A 19,473-nucleotide genomic window follows, 5' to 3' on the forward strand; every position below is an offset into this window, starting at 1 on the left:
AGCCTTGCGGACGGTAGCGGGTGGCCGGAAAGGACCAGAAAGTGGGCGGAGCCAGCGGCTCGCTGAGGCCCAAACCAGGAAAAGGTGCTGCCTGGAGCACGCCCGACGCAATGTCAGCACGACCGACCTTCATTTATACTTTTCCTGCCCACAGTGTTATGGCGCCCTACCGTTCACCGTTCAAACCGTTATTTCCTGTCGCTGTGTCGTTTCTGTATTTTTACCTGGGGCAAATGCTGAAACGCTTCAGTCAGGCAAGCTACTAGGCACCACAGAGGGCAGACGCCTGGGAGGTGGGGTCCTTTGCTCGCGCCGAAATTCAAAGGAACAGTTCCGGCACGGTGGTTGGGCTTGGGCACGTCTGTCGCCGGGATGCTGGCGTTCACCCGGTAGCGCCCCAATACAGGTCGGTGGCCTCGCTCTCCGCCTGCGTGCCGGGTAGGAGTGGCGGGCACCTAGTGCGGCCCTTGGCCGAGCCGCTGTACAGATGGCAGATGGGGCGGGGGGGTGGCATTGCGGGATTCGAGGTCGGATCTCAGGCAGCTGCTGTTCATCCGTAAGCCGAGTCAAGACAAGTTTGGGGGAAGCGAGAGAACACTGAATTAAAACATAAAAAGAGACTGTTGAATGGATTCATCTGGTCCTTAATGCCCGCTAACTACGCGGGTCCTCAGAGTTGAGCGCTCAGAGACTCAAGGATGTATGTAGGCAGTGAACATAGCGGAATTTAGGATGAGTTGGATAGACAGATATATGTTGTCTAGTGTCATCTTTAACTGCTTTGGAGGAAAAGGGAAGGAGAGGTAGTGCTTGTGAGCTATTACTTAGGGAGATCCAGAAGTCCTCATCTAAGGTGACATTTACGCAAAGGCTTGTGCAGTAAAGAGAGTATCTATTCCAATGCCAGAAAAGCGAATTTGTGGCAAGGAGAATGGAATGTGATATAATCAATAGTCTCTTTCCATTATTACTAAAGTGCAACACAAGCCTAGAAAAGTGGACAGTAGTGATAAAAATGATGACTTCCAGGTTGAATGGTCTAACTTCCAGACAGTGACAAACGTCTGGGCATTTTTTGATTCGAGGAAGCTGTTTTCAGGAGAAAAAGTAGTTTGGCAGGTGTGTTTTTTTTCTGTCGCTTTACATTCTTGTGTATTTTCTCATATATACAGTGATTGGGGGGAGTGTTAACATTCTACTTACATGTTATTTCTGTTTTATACAGAGCTGGCTCGTAGCTTGTTACCTAACCGGCTTGCTAGACGAAGACAGTATAGAAAATGTATGTTAAATCAATCATTCTCGAAGGATTCAAGTCCTATGCACAGAGGACTGAAGTCAATGGTTTTGACCCCCTCTTCAATGCTATTACTGGTTTAAATGGTAGTGGAAAATCCAATATATTGGACTCCATCTGCTTTCTCCTAGGCATCTCCAATCTGTCCCAGGTAAAGTGTAAACTTTCTGATTTATGTCAAGTTTGGCTAGGAAATCTTTGAAGACTTTGGATTTTCGTTTGCACGGTTGTATTTCATGTAAATTATGTTATGTTGCAGTGCAGCCATGTAAGCATGTACTATTATTATTCCATCCAGTGAGTGAAAATATAGAAACTCAGGTTGGTCCTCTTAAGCTGTTGGGAGTAATGCCCACATCTGTGTTGTTACTTTAGCTAGTCTCAGTCCAGAGTCTATACCTGCTTTTCTTGAAGGAACTCTAGCTGGCCCAATGAATGATAGAAATAGGGCTCTAGCAGGCCTTGCCCTTCCAATTCCCTCTGCCTTGCTAAAAACCGTTAGATAATATTCCCAAAGCTACCTTGAAAGGTTTATTTCCTTATTTGGCCACTTCCTACTCTTAAAGGTGTCAGGGTCCAACTATCAAAGTATTTAAGTCCGGAAATAAAAAGCCCCCTTTTGGCTCACCTAATTAAAATGCCCAATCAAAATTAATCAACTCATCCTAAACCAGGGTTTCCTCCTTTATGTTTATAAACTGTGGTTTGCCTGTGGGCCACATCTGTCTCTTCTCTATCAGAGGCAGCCCTCCCAATCCTAGGACAAATACCCCTATCATTTGTCCCTTTTCCCTTTCTCCCTCATCCTTTCTCTTCTTTCTTTGTCTATTCCCTTCCTTGCACCTTGTCCCTTTGGAGCAAAAAAAAAAACAAAAAAAAACTCCTTTGTCCTAAGAACTTGGCCTTGGGGTGTCTTTTAGCCAATACCTATCCCTTCACTTCTGCCTAACAATGCACTTTTAGATTGTACTAATTGATGAGGTGGCTAGAAAAGTCATATACACTACTTCTTTGTGTTTTGCAAATTAACCTTTGCTAAGTCAGTAAAAATTAATTCAGAACAGAAAGAAAGTTTTACTGAAAAAGGTACATATTAGAGGTTATTGTTTGTAGTCCTTGTTTTTCTTGCTGATGGATGTGACTACCTGTTTTTACTTAAAACTACACAGGTGGCTTTTTCAAAGCAAGATGTGTGTTTTTAATGCTGCTCTTGTAAAATAAGAAGTTTTGTCAATGAACTTTCCTTTTTTAATTATGTAGGTGCGGGCTTCTAATTTACAAGATCTGGTTTATAAAAATGGGCAGGCTGGAATTACCAAAGCCTCTGTTTCAATCACTTTTGATAATTCTGACAAAAAGCAAAGTCCGTTAGGATTTGAAGCTCATGATGAAATCACAGTAACAAGACAGGTGAGTAGCTGTCAAATACCTGGATATTTTATAATATGTGACACTGTAGGGAGATCGTCTTACCCCAGATAGGGAACCAACAGCAAATGGCTCAAAGACAACTGTATCATCCAGCATGGTGACAGCTCACAAAGCTAGGAACATGCAACCCACTGCACAGCTTGCATGCAGATGAACAGATTAGAGACTATCTTTCCCAGCTACCTGGGTTGGTCTAAAACTCTTTCAGGAGGCTGGTCTGGTCTTAGTCTTCGCAGCTTTTTTCCTCTCCAAGAATCTTTGCAGCTCTGCTTCATTAGGGTGTCAGCTTTTATCGCTTAACTTTCACAGGAAGGGACCTAGTGAATCTAGTTAGTTTCAGTGACTCCCTGAAGCTGTTTAAACTTCCCTGTAGGATGGAACATTTCTCTCTTTGGAGAAACTTACAGACGCTGGGGGTCAAACAGCCTTTTCACAGGGTCACCTAAGAGTATGGGAAAATAATATTTTCATTATGATTCGTAACAGTAGCAAAATAAGTTATGAAGTAGCAGTGAAAACAGTTTTCTGGTTGAGGGTCACACAACATGAGTAACTGTATTAAAGGTTTGCAGCATTAGGAAGGTTGAGAACCGCTGAATTAGAGTTTCTCTTCAAGGCAACTCAGCTGATCCCAGCATCTATCGGCCAGTTGCTGGTTTGCCACCTGGCTTTTTTGAGAGTGTCTCTACAGTACTTAACTAAGGTTGATTGGGTGTGGGGTTGGCAGTGAGTCTTGTCAGTTCCAGGAATTTTCTGAAGGTTTTAAATGGTGTACCTCCTGAGTTTTAAGGTGCTTCCCTGGAGGATGGAGTGTTTCACCTGTTTAGAAAGAATATGCTGTGACTGAAGGAGCTTCTTACCAAGATAGACTGTTCTTTCTTGGAGGAAATTGCTATGTAACACCTTGCAGACAAAATTTTTAAGTTTAATGTGTTGTTTGACAGTATGGCTCAGTAAAAGCTGCCTGGGCCCGTGTTGATGAGCAAATATTATGAATACTGACTAGAATCCTTTGGAATGTCTGCATAATGTTGCTTCAGACAATAAATAACTGTATGTTTGCTAGTGCCCCATAGATACATCATCTTTAAGAGAGTTGAAAGGTCATAAGAGGCTTCTATCTCATGGACGCACTCAGCTAGGATTAGAAGTTAAGCCATTGCATGTTTCAATCTTTCTTTACTGTGAACTCCTGTTACCTCATATCTTGTTTTTCATTCTGGTTTTGTAAAGAGGTTGTTAAAAACTAATCTTAAATTCAGCAAACGTTTGCTAACTTAAAGTTTTATGCATTAATCTTGGTTCTGTTGAGATTTGGAAGATGAAATCTGATTTTTTTTCACATATTTCAATATTTAAGTTGTCTGCAGGTCTAAATATTTTTTAAGTGGAACCTTACCAGGGCTTTCACTGAAATTATTTCTGGTCCTTTATTCCACCAAATGTGTTGCAGGCTCTCTGTTCCTTCCCTGTCACAAACATATATAATTTTCTTTTAACTATGTAACCTCAGATTTACTGTGACACAAAGGGCTAGTAAAAACAGGTATGAAGAAAATTAGCATTTTTTTCATTTTAGATACTCCACTGGTTTCTCAGGCTTTAATTCAGTGTGCATAATATAACTTGAAACTGCTCTAAATTTTGTTACGTGTGTGTTACTGCTAGTTCCATTACTGCTGTTCTTTTAAAATCATTAAGAGCCTTTCATTAATCCTTAATTTTTTTCTTATAGTCAGTACTTTCAGCTTCTCATTTTGTTTTTGTTCTATTCTATTTTTATAAGAATGTGTATAATTATAAATTAGTTTTTCAATTAGTTGTATAATTAAGTTAACTAAATGTTCTATAAATTCTATTAAATCTCATTTTCCATTTTAGCATTTTGTTAATACAGGTTTTCTCCTTTATTTTATCAAGCTTCTGATCTTATTTCTTTGGGTAGATCATGACAGAATTCAGTTCCTTGTCAGGTTTTTAGGAAGCGATAAACAGCTACTTTTTAGGAGTTGTCTCTACAACCATATTTAATCAACATTTTTTTTTTCTCTGTTTGGGTCATGAAATTGTGTTCTTACCATTTTTTCCAATATATTTCTTGTTTTATTTATGGACACGCCTTCCAACCTAAAAATCCTTTAAAGAAAGTAAATTAACTTTATTCAGTATTTAATAATTACTGCTGTGTACTGGAATTGTTGAATGCACTGAGGTGTGTATTATGAGAGCAAGTCTCTTAAGTATTTCAGACTCTGGTAGATGCTACAGTCACACCCTAAATGACAATTTTGGAATTATTGTAAAATATGAATAATACAGGGTTTATAATGTGATGAGCTCAAACTGAAGTTACCATTACTCACTTCCTTTGAAGTTGTCAAATGTCATTTTAATGAACTCCTATTAGAGTTTGTCAAGAATTCATACCAAAATCTATGTCTTTAGCTTTTAGTGTTTTCTGTTCCCATTGGAAAGCGCAAGACAGATATTAACCTAAGTTAACTGATCAGGAAAGAAACACGTTTTATGTATAATTGAGAAAATTAAGTTAGAATGACCTGATATACATAGTCCAGTGCAGATTAAGAGGCTTTTGCATAATTATGTTAATTAGTTAGTGAGCTCTCCTAAGCCTTTTGACCAGGACAGGCATCTTCTATTTACTCGGGATTTGGGTGTGCCATTACAGAATAGTGTAAAGTAATAGACTGTAATTTATTATTTTGGTACAAAGTGTTCCTGTATCTTTAAAGGTTGTTAAATGCTTTCATTTTAGGTGGTTATTGGTGGCAGAAATAAATATTTAATCAATGGAGTGAATGCCAATAACACCAGAGTCCAGGATCTCTTTTGTTCTGTGGGCCTGAACGTTAACAACCCTCACTTCCTCATCATGCAGGTACCTTGTTGAGATCATTTTGTATCTTTCATAATAGTTTTACTACCTTTCATTTTTAGTTACTACGTAAGAGAACTGTGGAATTTTTGTTCATATCTGTTTTCTCTTTCCATTTTTATTTCCACTTTCTGAATTTTTGCTATTATGTGGGGTTTTTTTTTTTCACTTTATAAGTGAAGCCAATATGTGATAAGTTAAAAAAAAAAGGCATGTGAGAGATTGTTATAGCTGACAAAGTCATCCCCATCTTAAAAGAAAAAAAAGAAAAAGAGGAAGAGTTTTTGCAGTTCCCAAGGTTTCTTGAGCATTGCTGACCAGCTCCATTGCTGTGTGCCTGAGGTGAGGCTGTTCCACAGTGGGACAGCATGCTGTATGAAAGATGCTTCCCTCATGGGGTCCAAGGAACAGAGAGAAGAGAGGTGCCTTAAGAATGCAGTTTCTCCAGTGAGACCGCCACTTTCCATAGCTTTCTAACAGTCTAAGGATAAGCCATTAGACTATTGATTAGGTCAATGTTCTCATGATCTGATCATGTCCCTGTAGCCCCACCTCTGTTTCATTGAGGATGATGCCTTCAACTGTCAGGGAATACTTGATGTCAAAATCGTAAATGTGTTATTTTAAATGATTAGTTTTAAAGGATTTTAATATTTCAAGAATAAAATGACTAATGTTCTTTGTAGATTTAAACAAATGAAAAATAAAATAACATACCATTGTTATTTTATTTGGTTCATCTGACCCTTAAGAGAATCAAAGCAAGAGTCTAATTAATAATAATAATAATAATAATAATAATAATAATAATAAAAGCAAGAGTCAAAGCCATGGACTATGTGTTTGTCCATTTTATGTTGCTATAAGGGAATAGCACAGACTGGGTGATTTCTAAACAATAGAATTTTCTGTTTATTTTATCTTATTGATTCATGGCTGTAATTGCAGGACAGTGAACATGACACAGGTGTATCAAGGGGAAAAGAAGGAGGGAAGAAGTGTGGCTAAACTCACTTTTTATTATGTGCTTAATCAATAAAAGCCCATTCTGAATGTGGTTAGTCTCTGCACTAAGCAACTGTATTAAGTCCCACCTCTCAACATTGTTGCTTTGGCGATTAAGTTCCTAATACATGAATTATGAGAGACATATCCAAATCAACTAAAATAAAACTATATTCACTATAGTCTGGCTTCAAAGCTGACAGCTTACTTTCAAGTGACTCTAAATTGTGACTTGTGATCTGAGGCCTCGGTAGATTGGTTTTGGAAATGAATACAGTTGATGCTTTCCTGACACTGGTAAAAATACAATTTCACCTAAAACATGGAAGCAGGTGGTCTGCTTTCTGAAGATATATTGCAGGGTTTAAAAAATAAGCAAGAAATACTTAATAAGCCTGCATGTCTACTTTAAAATCTCATAGTCTACATTTTTATTACTGACCCTCTCAGAAATGTCCTGAGTTAACCTTGTGTAATTTGTATCCTTATCCTTTGTATCATTTAATAACTTGGTTTGTATCACACTGCTGAGTTACAGCAGCTTCCACTTAAACATTGAAAGACCTACATAGGTAATTTTTTTCATAGTTCATTATAGTTATATTAAATTTCCTGTTTCCTTTTCAGGGCAGAATTACAAAAGTATTAAATATGAAACCACCAGAGGTAAGACTGTTGTGAACAGCAAAAATGATAATTAGAAGTACTTTTTAAAAAAATATTTTTTTTCCAAGCAATCAGATTTTAAAAGTAGTTTCTTGAAAATTCTGGAAACCCTGTCTGAGAATGATTAGTAAAATAGCTTCACATTGAGCACTGTGCCCATAGTTAAAAGATCGCAACTGTATAAAGCAGCCTAGCTAACTAGTGTTCTATGTTGAGATGAATTACTAAGGAAAAACCTGATAGAAAAAAATCTGTATGAAGTTAGTTTCTTTTCTAAAGTATATTATCAGGAGCAAAGAATTTGTAACAAGTAGTTGATATATTGAAATGAAATTTTTACTCTTGCTATTGAAAAGATAAAGAGATTGTAATTGACATTGCTACTGTATTTAAATAGGGTCGTTTACTTTCGTTCAGGTAATACCTTAGTGAGAAATTACTAATTTAAAACCTGGCTAACCTACAAGCTATAATGGATTCAGAAAAGAAGTAATTATCTAGAACCGTGGTTGTCAATCTGTGGGTCACAAATCCTTTTTGGCAATCAAAAAGGATTTCACACAGGTCGCATATCAGGTTCCTGCATTGCAGATATTTACATTACAATTCAGAACAGTAGCAAATTATAGTTATGAAGTAGCAACAAAAATAATTTTTCTGGTTGGGGGCGGCCACAACAATGGGAACTATATTAAAGGGTCGCAGCATTAGTAAGATTGAGAACCATGCTCTAGAGATTGAGATTGAAGAAGAGTTTAAAGAGTTGCTGGCATGCATTTGCATTGCATTTTAGAGATGGCAGAAGACACTGAATAGAGAAATGGAAGCATAGAGAAAGTTACTTGTCACAACTCTTAATTCCTGTGGTGTAGTCAGTAAGAAAATGTCATGCTTCAGCCTTGGAATAAAATAAGTGAAGCCCAATGTGAAACACTTTTAAGAGCAAACTTAAAACATAGAACCTAAGTAGGGCTACTTTTTTTTTTTTAATTGCCTTTGTTAGACTTGTATTTGAAGGAAATTAAGAATCAGTACCTTCAATTTCAGAAGAGATAACAATTGTGAAATTAGTGTTGCAGAAGGCTGATTCAAGAATAAGAGTGAAGTCGTAAATATTTCTTAAATGTCTGATCATATATATGATTTAATCTGGTTAACTTTTATAGTATGGTATGTATGATGTAGTAAAGTTTTGTTGTGCTAAATGTATTAGTATAATTAATGTTAAATTCCAGCAAGAGACTTACTTTGAATTCTTAATACTATTGTTATTCCAGATATTATCCATGATTGAAGAAGCTGCTGGAACCAGGATGTATGAATACAAAAAAATAGCTGCCCAAAAAACTATAGAAAAAAAGGAGGCTAAGCTGAAAGAAATAAAAACGGTAACTAAAGAAATAAAAACCTGAAGCAGGTTTGGAGAAATATCTTGCATTTGGAGTTTTATGCTGTAAAGCAAGAAAATGTTCCTCTTCTCAGTTCTGTTTTCCATGTTTAAAAAAAAAAACAAAACACCACTTAGATGTGTTTTGTATTGGCATTTGAGATACTAAAAATAGTGGCTTTCTTTTGTTTTCCAGATATTGGAAGAAGAGATCACTCCAACTATCCAAAAATTAAAAGAGGTATATGCTGTATTTTTGTTAAATGGTTAGGATGGTTCTTAGAATTGGTGACAGATCCTAAGCTATGAAAATACTGATGAAGTGTCTGCCATTTCTTTGGATTTTTTTCTGTGGGACAAAATGCATTCAAATTAGTATGCTAATCCGGCTTCTGCTTGCAGTGGATATGTATTTCCTCTATTAAGTCATAATGATATTAGAGAATTATCTTCAAAATGTTAGTAATGTTATGGCAGATTTTAATACTTTATTGAAGAGCAGCAAATTCAGTTTTACTGGATAGTTGGAATTGACTAGAACATTTTAAAAGATAGAGCTCTTACTATTGATCTTTGTCAAAGTGAATTCCTTTTAGTATGATAGCTTTCATAGTAATAATCACAGTTAATGTAGAATGTTTTGTGGTAAGATTGGGTTTTCTATATAACATTTCCAGTCCCAGAGATCATAAAACTTGACAATATTTAAGTGAAAGAATGTTTATAAAGCACATTGGTTTTACCCACTTAAAACTTACTAAGGGCTCATTAAAATTTGGTATTGTTTAACTCCTTGTAGTATAGATAATTTGGAAAAAAGTGAAAAACTGTGGCAAATTATAGATTAGAAGTTTAAACCTTTTGCCACATTCTTTGTAAATCTGTAGCAGGGAGGGCAGTGAGGCTCCTGCAGAATTTTCTTCCCTGCTTACAGAGTGTAGTTGCTATGTGGTTTCTGTGGATCCTCATGTGAATCAGCTTCACTAACATGGGACCAAGTGGTTGGAGGACTTGGAAGTTCTATAGGAATCCTAGTAGTACTGTTGCCATTTACGTTTAACAGTGTGTCCTGGTAGGTCTATGAACTTTATTGACTTCTGCTATCACCAGTTTTTGAACCTTGGGGACACATTTCCTTGTTAATCCTAACTGCTTGATCATATTTTACAAAAATAAAAATGGCCATATAGGATTCTTTAGAGATGGGATGCTCTGGCTGGATTAAAAGCCAGAGTTGTGATGTTATAGTTTCTAAACATTTAAACTATCAGACCATGTAAAGAGAAATTTGACCCAAGTTTGCTATAGTGAGGTTTTCCCCAAATTTGTTTTAAAAGTATGAAGCTTGAATTATTCTTAATTTTGACTTTTCTTTTAGGAAAGATCTTCTTACTTGGAGTACCAGAAAGTAATGCGAGAAATAGAGCATCTGAGTCGTTTATATATTGCTTATCAGTTCTTGCTCGCGGAAGATACCAAAGAGCGCTCAGCGGGGGAGTTAAAGGAAATGCAGGATAAAATACTAAAGCTTCAAGAAGCACTGTCAGAGAATGAAAAAAAAATAAAGGCTCTCAATTGTGAAATAGAGGAGTTGGAGAAAAGAAAAGATAAGGTCAGAACAAACAAATTAGATAAATACTCTGGAAAAACTCTACCATGATTTTAGGATTTACTGGGTAATGCTTTCCACACTGTTCTTAATCTAAAAGTAGTAATGTAGCTTATAAAAGTTAAGTATATCAGAGACCACAGAAAAAAACTGTAACATAAACTGATTAAATGATGTGAATTGTACATTGCTTATAGGAAACCTCAGGCATACTCCAATCTTTAGAGGAGGCTTTTGCAGAAGCTCAGCGGGTTAATACTAAATCTCAAAGTGCATTTGATCTTAAGAAGAAAAACCTGGCTAGTGAGGAAACCAAACGCAAGGAGCTAGAAAAAAACATGATTGAGGTAAGCAAATAATAATTACTTCCAGTGATGTTCATTTGTATTCTGTTCACAGTTAAGAGTCTGTAGTTGTTTGGGTCAGGAATATAGAAGTGGGAAAATTTTTTTAAAATACCTCTGCCTGGCTCTTTGACCACCCCATCTTCTCATGGAGGAGTAGCCTTGCTAGGCCACAGAGGAGGACTTTTCAGCCAGTCCTGAAGATACCTGATAAACAGGGTCAGATGAAAGGGGAGGAGGTCCTCCCCTATCAGTGGACTTGGAAAGGGGCAGGGAGGAGATGAGGGAGGGAGGGTGGAATTGGGAGGGAATGAGGGAGCAGGATATAGCTGGGATACAGAGTTAATAAAATGTAACTAATAATAAAAATAAAAAAATATCTCTGCCTTTTGGGTACAGTTGGGGAAATGCATTTAAAATAAGTATATAGTTGTTGGACAGTGATAACTGATGTGGTAAAAGAAAGTGAGAGAAGAGATATAAGGGAAGTTGTGCCTGTAAGTGTTCTGAAGGCCAAATGAGATCCTGATTACAGTTTGGTCATATGGCACTTACATCTTACTACAGAAAAATACATGAGTGAGTCCAATTGCTCTCATTTCCACCATTTTTGAGTTTAGGACCTATCTTCCTAGCACAGAGTATTCAAACACCCTCTGTGTTGAGGATGATCTTGAACTTTCTTTGGTCTTTTGACTATACCTGCCAAGTGCTAGGATTACAGGGTACACTGTCATGCCCAGTTTATGTGGGTTTCATTCATGCTGCCAGAACTCTTACCTTCCTCTGGTACCTTACTTCCTCCTCCTCAGTTTGTACTCCAGGCTGTTCTGAAATTCCTGTATACTGAAGACCGATATGATTCTCCTACATTAGCCTTATAATTACTGGGGTTATAGGTGTGAGCCATCATGCCCAGTAAATAAAAATAATTAAGATACATTTTCTTAAAAACAAAAGGATAGAGAGAGTAACTGACCAGTAATATAGAAGAGTTTGGAAGAAGGGCTTGGTTTTACTTGGAATAACTAATAAAATAATACTAAATAATTAATAAAATAGACACTGGTGGTAAAAATCTGCTAGAAGTTTATATAGTGGCTCAGACTTCTAATCCCAGCACTCAGGAGGCTGAGATATCAATGGGGGTCAGCTTTGGCTTCAATATGAGAAGCATTTATGATTCAGAAACTGATGGGAGAAGGTGAGAATAGAATAGAAATTAGTAAATGAGTGTAAAATTAGAGGAGGCAGACTTTGCAAGGGCTGGTAAAGAATAGGTCATTTATATGGCTAGAAGTTAAGTGTCTAGTTTCAATAGGTGATGTGTGTGAAAAGAGCACATGAGTGCTTCAAGGATGATTCCATTGGATGACTGAAAGTACATGTCTTAAATTCATGAAAATAATATCTCTTATTATTGTTCTTTCAGATTATGTTATATAAAATATTAATACAAGAGATAAGAAAATTTTAAATAAAACATCAAAGCATGGTGACCGTTGTAACAGTTCTGTTTGTCATACTCAACTACAGAAATCTGTTTTTTTTTTTTCTAAAAAATCAGATTTATTAATTCTTAAATGTGTGGTTCTCTGCCTTGGTTTTGATTCATTTCCTCCTTATTTTTGCATAGTCCTTTAGCTTCAACACAGAGTTACTAGATTGTTCCACTTATTTATTTATTTATTTATGTGTTCATTTATTTATTGCTCTCCTTTTCTGTGTCCTTTATTCTTGATCTGTAAATGTTAGCATGCCCCCAGGCTACTGCATAGACATTTTCTGTTTACACTTGCTTCTTAGACCTGCCTGCTCCCTTACCCCTGTAGCTCTAACTACGGTCAGTTTCATGCTTTCAAATCTAAGCTGGGTTTAACTCTTTCTGTAAAGTCTGAGACAATTTGACCATGTACTGGTTGTCTGGTTGTCAGCTCATTTGAAAAGTCTAGTGAGACAGAAAGTGTACATATACAAGATATTTTGGGATGGGGGCTCAAGTTTACTACTAGAGAAGGTCAGCAGAAGTCTAGGGTTTGTTAGCTATTTTCCTCAGGCATGGAAAATTTCTCTCGGGTACTAGGACTCTCATCTGCATCTCACCTGTAATCATAGGACATCAGAAAGCTTCTTGCCCTGGGTTTTATATCCCAGGATTATTTGAGGTGCTGTCTAAATAGAGGACGTCCAGTTATTGGAGGAGGACTGGAACACCAATCCCTTCATAACTCAGGATGTTGCACTACCAACAAATTCTATAGCCATTCACTGGGACCATAATCCAGAAAGAGGAAATTTCAGTTATTTCAGGGCCAGCCACAAAACTGTCCTCTGTTCTCTCCTGTGGCCTAGAAAAATCCCCTTAGCAAAGCTAATACTTTTTTTTTTTTCCTAATGCCAGCCCCATGTCCAGGAGATTTGTCTCCCATTAGGTTGTTACACTTAGCAAGATACACAGTACAACATTGTTGAGCCTCAGACAGACCACATGTAACTAGGCCACATGTAAGGTGATAGGAATGATGCCGTCTGCCTAGAGTACTGACTTGGCTCTGATCCTGGTGCTCCCAAGGCCAGAAGAGTCAGAAAGCAGGTTGGAGGGCTGCCCTCAGAGCTTCCTCCACTTTTTAAATAAGAAGTGTTGGCAATTATTGATGTAAAAGGCATAGCTGTCATCTGTGTGTGTGTGTATTTGGGGTTATGCGGCCCTGGCTGTCCTTGAACTGGCTCTGCATACCAGACTGGCCTCCAACTCAGGGATCTGTCTGTCTCTGTCCCCAAGTGCTGGGATTATAAAGGTGTCTGCTTCCCCACCCATTCACAGCTCTCATCTTAAAAGGAGCAAGAGACAATCCATTCTGGAAGTATTTTGAGTGACCATGGCCTGGGAACACAGATTTAGGTTATCCTGAATTCTATGTTCCAATGTAGAAGCAGTTTTTGTGGTTTTACAGAGCAACAAAAGTCATAAAACAAGGTTAAAATACATTGGTGGGTACAGTTGAGAGGCAAGTACAGTGAGATGGGGGAGGAGGGCCATGTTCTATAAACCTAGGATGGTATCTGAAGACATTCTTAACTCTTGGATTGGCAGAAGCTAGTATTCTGCTAAACTAATAGCTTCTAAGAGGTTTTTAATTATCCTTACAAGGTACAGAGTGGGGCAAGGAATGGCTGTTTCAGAATGCTAAAACTAGGTCAAGATAAAGCAATTAGTCTTTGAACCTACAAAACTCCAATCTCTCCTTAGTACTGAAATTCCAGTCAGTCCGTCAGTCTCTGCAGATACCAGCTCCTTCCAGGAGTTTTTTTGATCCTAGCCAGACACAGCTTCTTTTCAGGAACTTTCATTCACACAATCATACATAGGTCCTTTTGCGTTAACAGGAAGTTTGCAGCAGCTCTGTTGTCTTAAATATAGTTTTGGGGAAACAATGCATAATAATCCCCCACAAGCACTTGGAGTAGCTATTTCCCAGGTGATACTGGTTCTCGTCGGGATGATTGAGATGAACAATTAGAATGGTGTACCTTTATCAGACAAAGATAAGTTAGCTGGGTTGCATAAATCTTTTGTAGCCTTTCCCTATCTATCTTGTAGGTAGTCTGTTTCTTTAAGTCCTATATTTCTCAGATGGCTCAGGGCCTGACAACCTCCTTCTTGAGAATTCTAACACTTGAGATATGAAATTATATATAATAACTCAAAACTTGATCTTATGTTGAACTCCCATATTTGTACACTTTCCCCCAGTTCTGCATCAGATGTATGTAGCCAGCTCATTAACATCTGGAGAGGGAAGCCTAGGCCTAATTTACTAATATCTTTCTTCCTAACATATTAGGCCATGGATCTATCTACAAACTTTGAGACATCTCTATTCTGTGCTGCATATCAGGGGCTACAGCCACTTTTACTATTCATTCACTGTGTACTGGTGACTAGACTGGCTGTATCACTTAGCAAGTTATGCGAATCAGATCTGTTTCTTACACATAGGTAGTAATTTGTAGAAGCCCGAGTTATATTATGGGCCTTTTCCACATGACCTTGGTGAGTTGTCGTAGGTTGATGGAATCTAATCTGTGTATGTCCATTTATCCTGCAACTAAGGAACCCCAGGAGGAATTCCAGGAAGCATCCTGATCAGGAATTTATACACTGGCATGAAATGGGATTTACCTAGAGTGATGTGAAAGGCTGTTTTAAAGCATTTCGGGATATTGTATTTCTAAGGGGGAGAGGGATTAGAATACTCCTTCAGGAAGCTGTATTACCAGCACATTGTGCAGTATTAAGAACTGAATCCAAACAGGAAGAATGAACTTGGTCATAAAGCCATCTGGAGAATTGTCTTTTAGTTATACTTTTATTTTTTCCAGCTACTTATTAGTTTTACCTGAGGGACTAACAAACGATGTAAACTTATCACGTCTATAATGGAAGTCATAAATTTTGTCCACCAGTGCTGAATGTCCTACATCAGTTAATGGCACCACCATTCTCCTCATTATTTAGGCCAGAAAGCTCAGAAATGTTTGTGATCTCACATCCATCCCTGAAAGATCATTTGAGCCGCTACCACTTTAGGGCTATTGCAGTACTGCTTTTTTGGCTGCTAGGCTTTTAGGCTAGCCACTCTATGGTTTGTTCTCTGCAGAAACTGAAATGTAAGTTGGCTTATAGCAAATTTTATTTCAAAGTCAGTGCTGATTAAACCAAATGTTTATTGTGTGCTTTATAAGATGACTTCTGGCTCCTTTCATATTCTTTCTCTGCTCCAACCACTGTTACTCAAAGCCCTGTCACCAAGTTTTATTTCATTCATACTTTTATTCAAATGTCTTGCCATCCAGGTTTTCCTTTATTCCTAAAATAGTGGTTTGCGTTACTTGATGTCTCCTGTCCTTGCTTTACTTTATCATGTTTTCTGCCTTTGAATACAGACTCCCTACATATAAGGTTTTAATGTGTCTTTAATGTCTTGCAACAATATCTAGTATGTAGTAAATATTAGATGAATTATAGTTAATTAAGTGGCCCAAAATATGTGGCCACATTCATGTAAATAAGAGGCTATAACCCCCGCCCCTCTAGTTTTCTTGTCTCATATCAGATACCTGGTTAATATTACTTAAAAGGTGTTAAGTACTTTCTTTATAATGCTTGACTCTTATGCTACTTTATAAAATATTTCTGTATGTATGTTCTTAATCCTAAAACTTTTAAGCATGGTATAGGGTGACTATCATTTTACTTTTATAGATTTCAGAACTGATTTTTATTTTTCTTAAGAGATTTTTTTAAGTACATATTAACTGTGTCTCATTTTCTCCTTGATTTTACTGCTGCATTTGGAATAAAAATATTGTATTATACAGGTGTTACTTCCCCCAAACAGCAAGTTTCAAAGTGAGAAATCAGTATTTAAAGTTATAAATTTAAATTACTTTTAATTATGTCCCTTCAAAATTACAAATGTTAATCTCAAAGTGTGTTTTAAACTGTTTTCTAAATATTCCTTCACTTTGACATTCTCCCTAAAGGACTCTAAAGCCTTAGCAGCAAAGGAAAAAGAAGTTAAAAAGATAGCAGATGGGTTGCATAGCCTTCAAGAAGCAAGTAAGAAAGACGCTGAAGCTTTGGCCACTGCACAACAGCACTTCAATGCTGTTTCTGCTGGCTTGTCCAGTAATGAAGATGGAGCAGAAGCAACTCTGGCTGGTCAGATGATAGCCTGTAAAAATGATATAAGTAAAGCTCAGACTGAGGCCAAGCAGGTAAGGACAGACACTGAGCATGGCATGCTAGCATGCTGCTCTTAGAGGCCAGCCTGGTCTACAAAGTGAGACAACCAGGGCTACACAAAGAAACCCTGTCTCGAAAAAACAAAACAAAACAAAACAAAAAAACTGCTTTTTACATTATGCTTCAGGTTGTTACCAAGTTTGAAAATAAGCAGTTGAATCTCAGCATTTTTTTAAATGTGAATCTCTAATCTTCAATATGGAAAAGCTCAAGTTCTTTGTTAAATATTGGTGATGGAGTTTGTCAAGAGCTGTAATATGATAAATGCGTGGCTTGGTTTGTAGCAGTGCTTGGAAATACGTGTATATGCTTTTTTATTAAGTGAAGGAGCCACCTTTCTGTTTACTTGGAAACATTTATATGTTCATTAATTCTCATCACTTAATTGTATTTGCAACTTTTTCGTTCAGAAATGATAAGCATGAAGTTGTAAGCACTTGACACTGTAAAAGTTTAAATTACTATTTTTAATTAGCTTACTTTGAAGGAATTAGGAAAACTAATCACTCACCATTCAGTTATAGAGCAGGAATACCCAGAGAATAAAAGTATGGCTTTTAAAAAAGCAGTGTTCACTTGTATATATTCATAAGGGTCAAAAGTTGTCAACTTTGGAAATGAAGTTTGTGGCATATTAAATTTGTCAGTTTAGCTTCCCCTTTCTATATTGTTTTGTTTCCTATCACTCAGAGCAACTTCTTTGCTGTTGAGAGACAGGATTCACAAAGATATGTAAAGAAAGTTAGAAGCATATGAGTTGAAAAGGAAGTGAACAAAATAGTGATATGCAACTGTCTTATGTATTTTTAACAAGCTACTAAGAGTTATTTTACCATAACTTTTCTCAACTTTGATAATATGCTACACTTCATATTAATAACAGACTTGTGTGCTAAATATTAAAAACAGACTTGTGTGCTAAATATTCATTTATATTAATATTTTTAAGACAGAAATGCAGAAAAATGATTAATTTTTTTAAAATTAATATAGGAAACCACACAGTTACATTTTCAATTCTGATGTCTCTTGAATCAGTTTGAATATCAGTTTAATTACTACCAATATCTGCCTCATAGTCTGTGATGCCATTCTATCACAGGCTCAGATGAAGCTGAAACATGCCCAGCAGGAGTTAAAGAATAAGCAAGCAGAAGTCAGGAAGATGGACAGTGGCTACAAGAAGGATCAAGAAGCTTTTGAAGCTGTAAAGAAAGCTAAAGAAACACTTGAAACCCAAATGAAGAAGCTTAATTATGAAGGTTTGTCTTAGATATCTGTAAGGTCAAATCGTTAGGTTTTTATGTATAGAAACCAATAAAAAATAAATAAGCACTATTTTACGTATTCATTAGAGAAACGTTCATAAATACAATCAAAATTATCTCAAATAATCCTGCAAGTTTTTGATAGTTTCTTGCTTGATCACGTAAAAGTTTAAAACTGGCATTTGTCTGTTTTTCACTTAAGTAGGCATTAAATTCATATGTTGTTTCTTGGATTGAGAATTGTATGATTTTGATGTTGAACACATGTCATTTGCTACTTGATAGAAATGTAAGGGAAGCCCCCCTTTATTTAATACTAGCTGGAAGTTTCCAGTTTGCTTCTTGGAGTGTTTCATGGAGTCTGAGGATCTACTTTACGTGGGAATGTTTTTAAGACCTGATTTCAAGCTACTCGTGATTTTCTCCTCAGAAAACAGAGAGGAAAAGCTTCTGGAGAAGCACAGGCAGCTGTCTCGTGATGTCAGTAATCTGAAAGGAACTTATGAAGCTCTCTTAGCCAGATTCCCCAATCTTCGCTTTGCATACAAGTAAGATTTAAACATTAGATTTTAAAACAGTAATAGCCAGTGTACGTTTTTACATAAGCTGAAAGGCAGTCTAAAAACTCTTCACAACAAGATTTTTAAGTTTCATTTCTTTATTTTGTATTTTTTCTTAACTACTATTTGAAGTATATCAAATGTTGATGGAAGATTCATATGAAAATAACAACCACTGGTATCTCTAATTTTAAACCAAATGCAGTGATTTATAAAGTCTTGGTTCAAACTGCCTTCAAAGTTAATCTGTCATTACTATTGCATCTTACTTGTTTTACCACGTGGGAATTTTATGACATTCATTTTTCACCCTTTTTCAGTGGCAATATCAAATATTGACTCCTGGGTGTCAGGCATGTCTTGCAAGTATCCAACTACTTAGCTACAGGTATACCTTTGTTAGGGCATTCTTAACCACAGTCATGTATTCAGACAGATTGTAACACCAAAGTTGTTTCTTCTATTACATTGAAAATTTGTGGAAAAGGACTGGAGAGGCTCAGTGGTAAAGAGCACAGACTGATCTTTTGAAGGATCCAAGTTCTGTTTTCATCACCTGCATCCGGTGGCTTACCTGTAAACTTCAGCTCTGGGGAACCCAAAGCCCTCTTCTGGCCTCCACAAGAAACTGCACTCACATGCATTTACCCACACAGAGACACCTGCATGTTCTTAATTATAAATTAAACAATAAAGCTATTTTAATTTGCTGAAATATTTTAGTTGCTATTCAAAAAATATATGACATTTTAAAATTTTGGTTTTTGTAAAACATTAGTTTATTTATAGCTCTTAACTAAGATAGTGCAATATTTAGCTGACGTTAAATTTTGGTAACATCTCTATTTTTAGGGACCCAGAGAAGAACTGGAATAGAAATTGTGTGAAAGGACTTGTAGCTTCTCTGATAAGTGTGAAAGATAATTCAGCAGCCACAGCTTTGGAATTGGTAGCTGGAGAACGACTCTACAACGTTGTAGTAGACACAGAGGTAAATCAATTTTAATTAAAGAGAATTTATAATTAATATTTTGCATGAAAAATCATATAGAAAAACTGCATGCTTTTTTGATTTTTTTAAAGCTTTCAAGCCACTTACATTTATAAAATAATCTGAATGTTGTTTTTTCTATTACAATAACATTGGATTTATCTGCATTTCTTTATTTCCCACTGTTCTTGTTCCTGTAAATTAACCTGA

The 19,473-nt window shown here is 36.7% G+C and overlaps 1 protein-coding gene across 1 annotated transcript in view; it reads left to right on the forward strand.

The window, feature by feature from the left end:
* The first annotated feature begins 254 nt into the window (after positions 1 to 254).
* Positions 255 to 19,473, forward strand: part of Smc2 (structural maintenance of chromosomes 2) — a 46,852-nt gene continuing 27,633 nt past the window's right edge. The window contains exons 1-13 of the mRNA XM_021660989.2: positions 255 to 406; positions 1,226 to 1,448; positions 2,558 to 2,707; positions 5,505 to 5,627; positions 7,257 to 7,295; positions 8,573 to 8,683; positions 8,879 to 8,923; positions 10,061 to 10,294; positions 10,489 to 10,638; positions 16,183 to 16,416; positions 17,547 to 17,706; positions 18,143 to 18,260; positions 19,125 to 19,263. Coding sequence (XP_021516664.1) covers positions 1,281 to 1,448; positions 2,558 to 2,707; positions 5,505 to 5,627; positions 7,257 to 7,295; positions 8,573 to 8,683; positions 8,879 to 8,923; positions 10,061 to 10,294; positions 10,489 to 10,638; positions 16,183 to 16,416; positions 17,547 to 17,706; positions 18,143 to 18,260; positions 19,125 to 19,263 — 1,671 coding nt within the window. The 5' untranslated portion in view covers positions 255 to 406; positions 1,226 to 1,280. The remainder of the gene's footprint in view (positions 407 to 1,225; positions 1,449 to 2,557; positions 2,708 to 5,504; positions 5,628 to 7,256; positions 7,296 to 8,572; positions 8,684 to 8,878; positions 8,924 to 10,060; positions 10,295 to 10,488; positions 10,639 to 16,182; positions 16,417 to 17,546; positions 17,707 to 18,142; positions 18,261 to 19,124; positions 19,264 to 19,473) is intronic.

This window comes from Meriones unguiculatus, chromosome 3 (genome assembly GCF_030254825.1).
Source record: "Meriones unguiculatus strain TT.TT164.6M chromosome 3, Bangor_MerUng_6.1, whole genome shotgun sequence".
NCBI classification, from domain to species: domain Eukaryota; kingdom Metazoa; phylum Chordata; class Mammalia; order Rodentia; family Muridae; genus Meriones; species Meriones unguiculatus.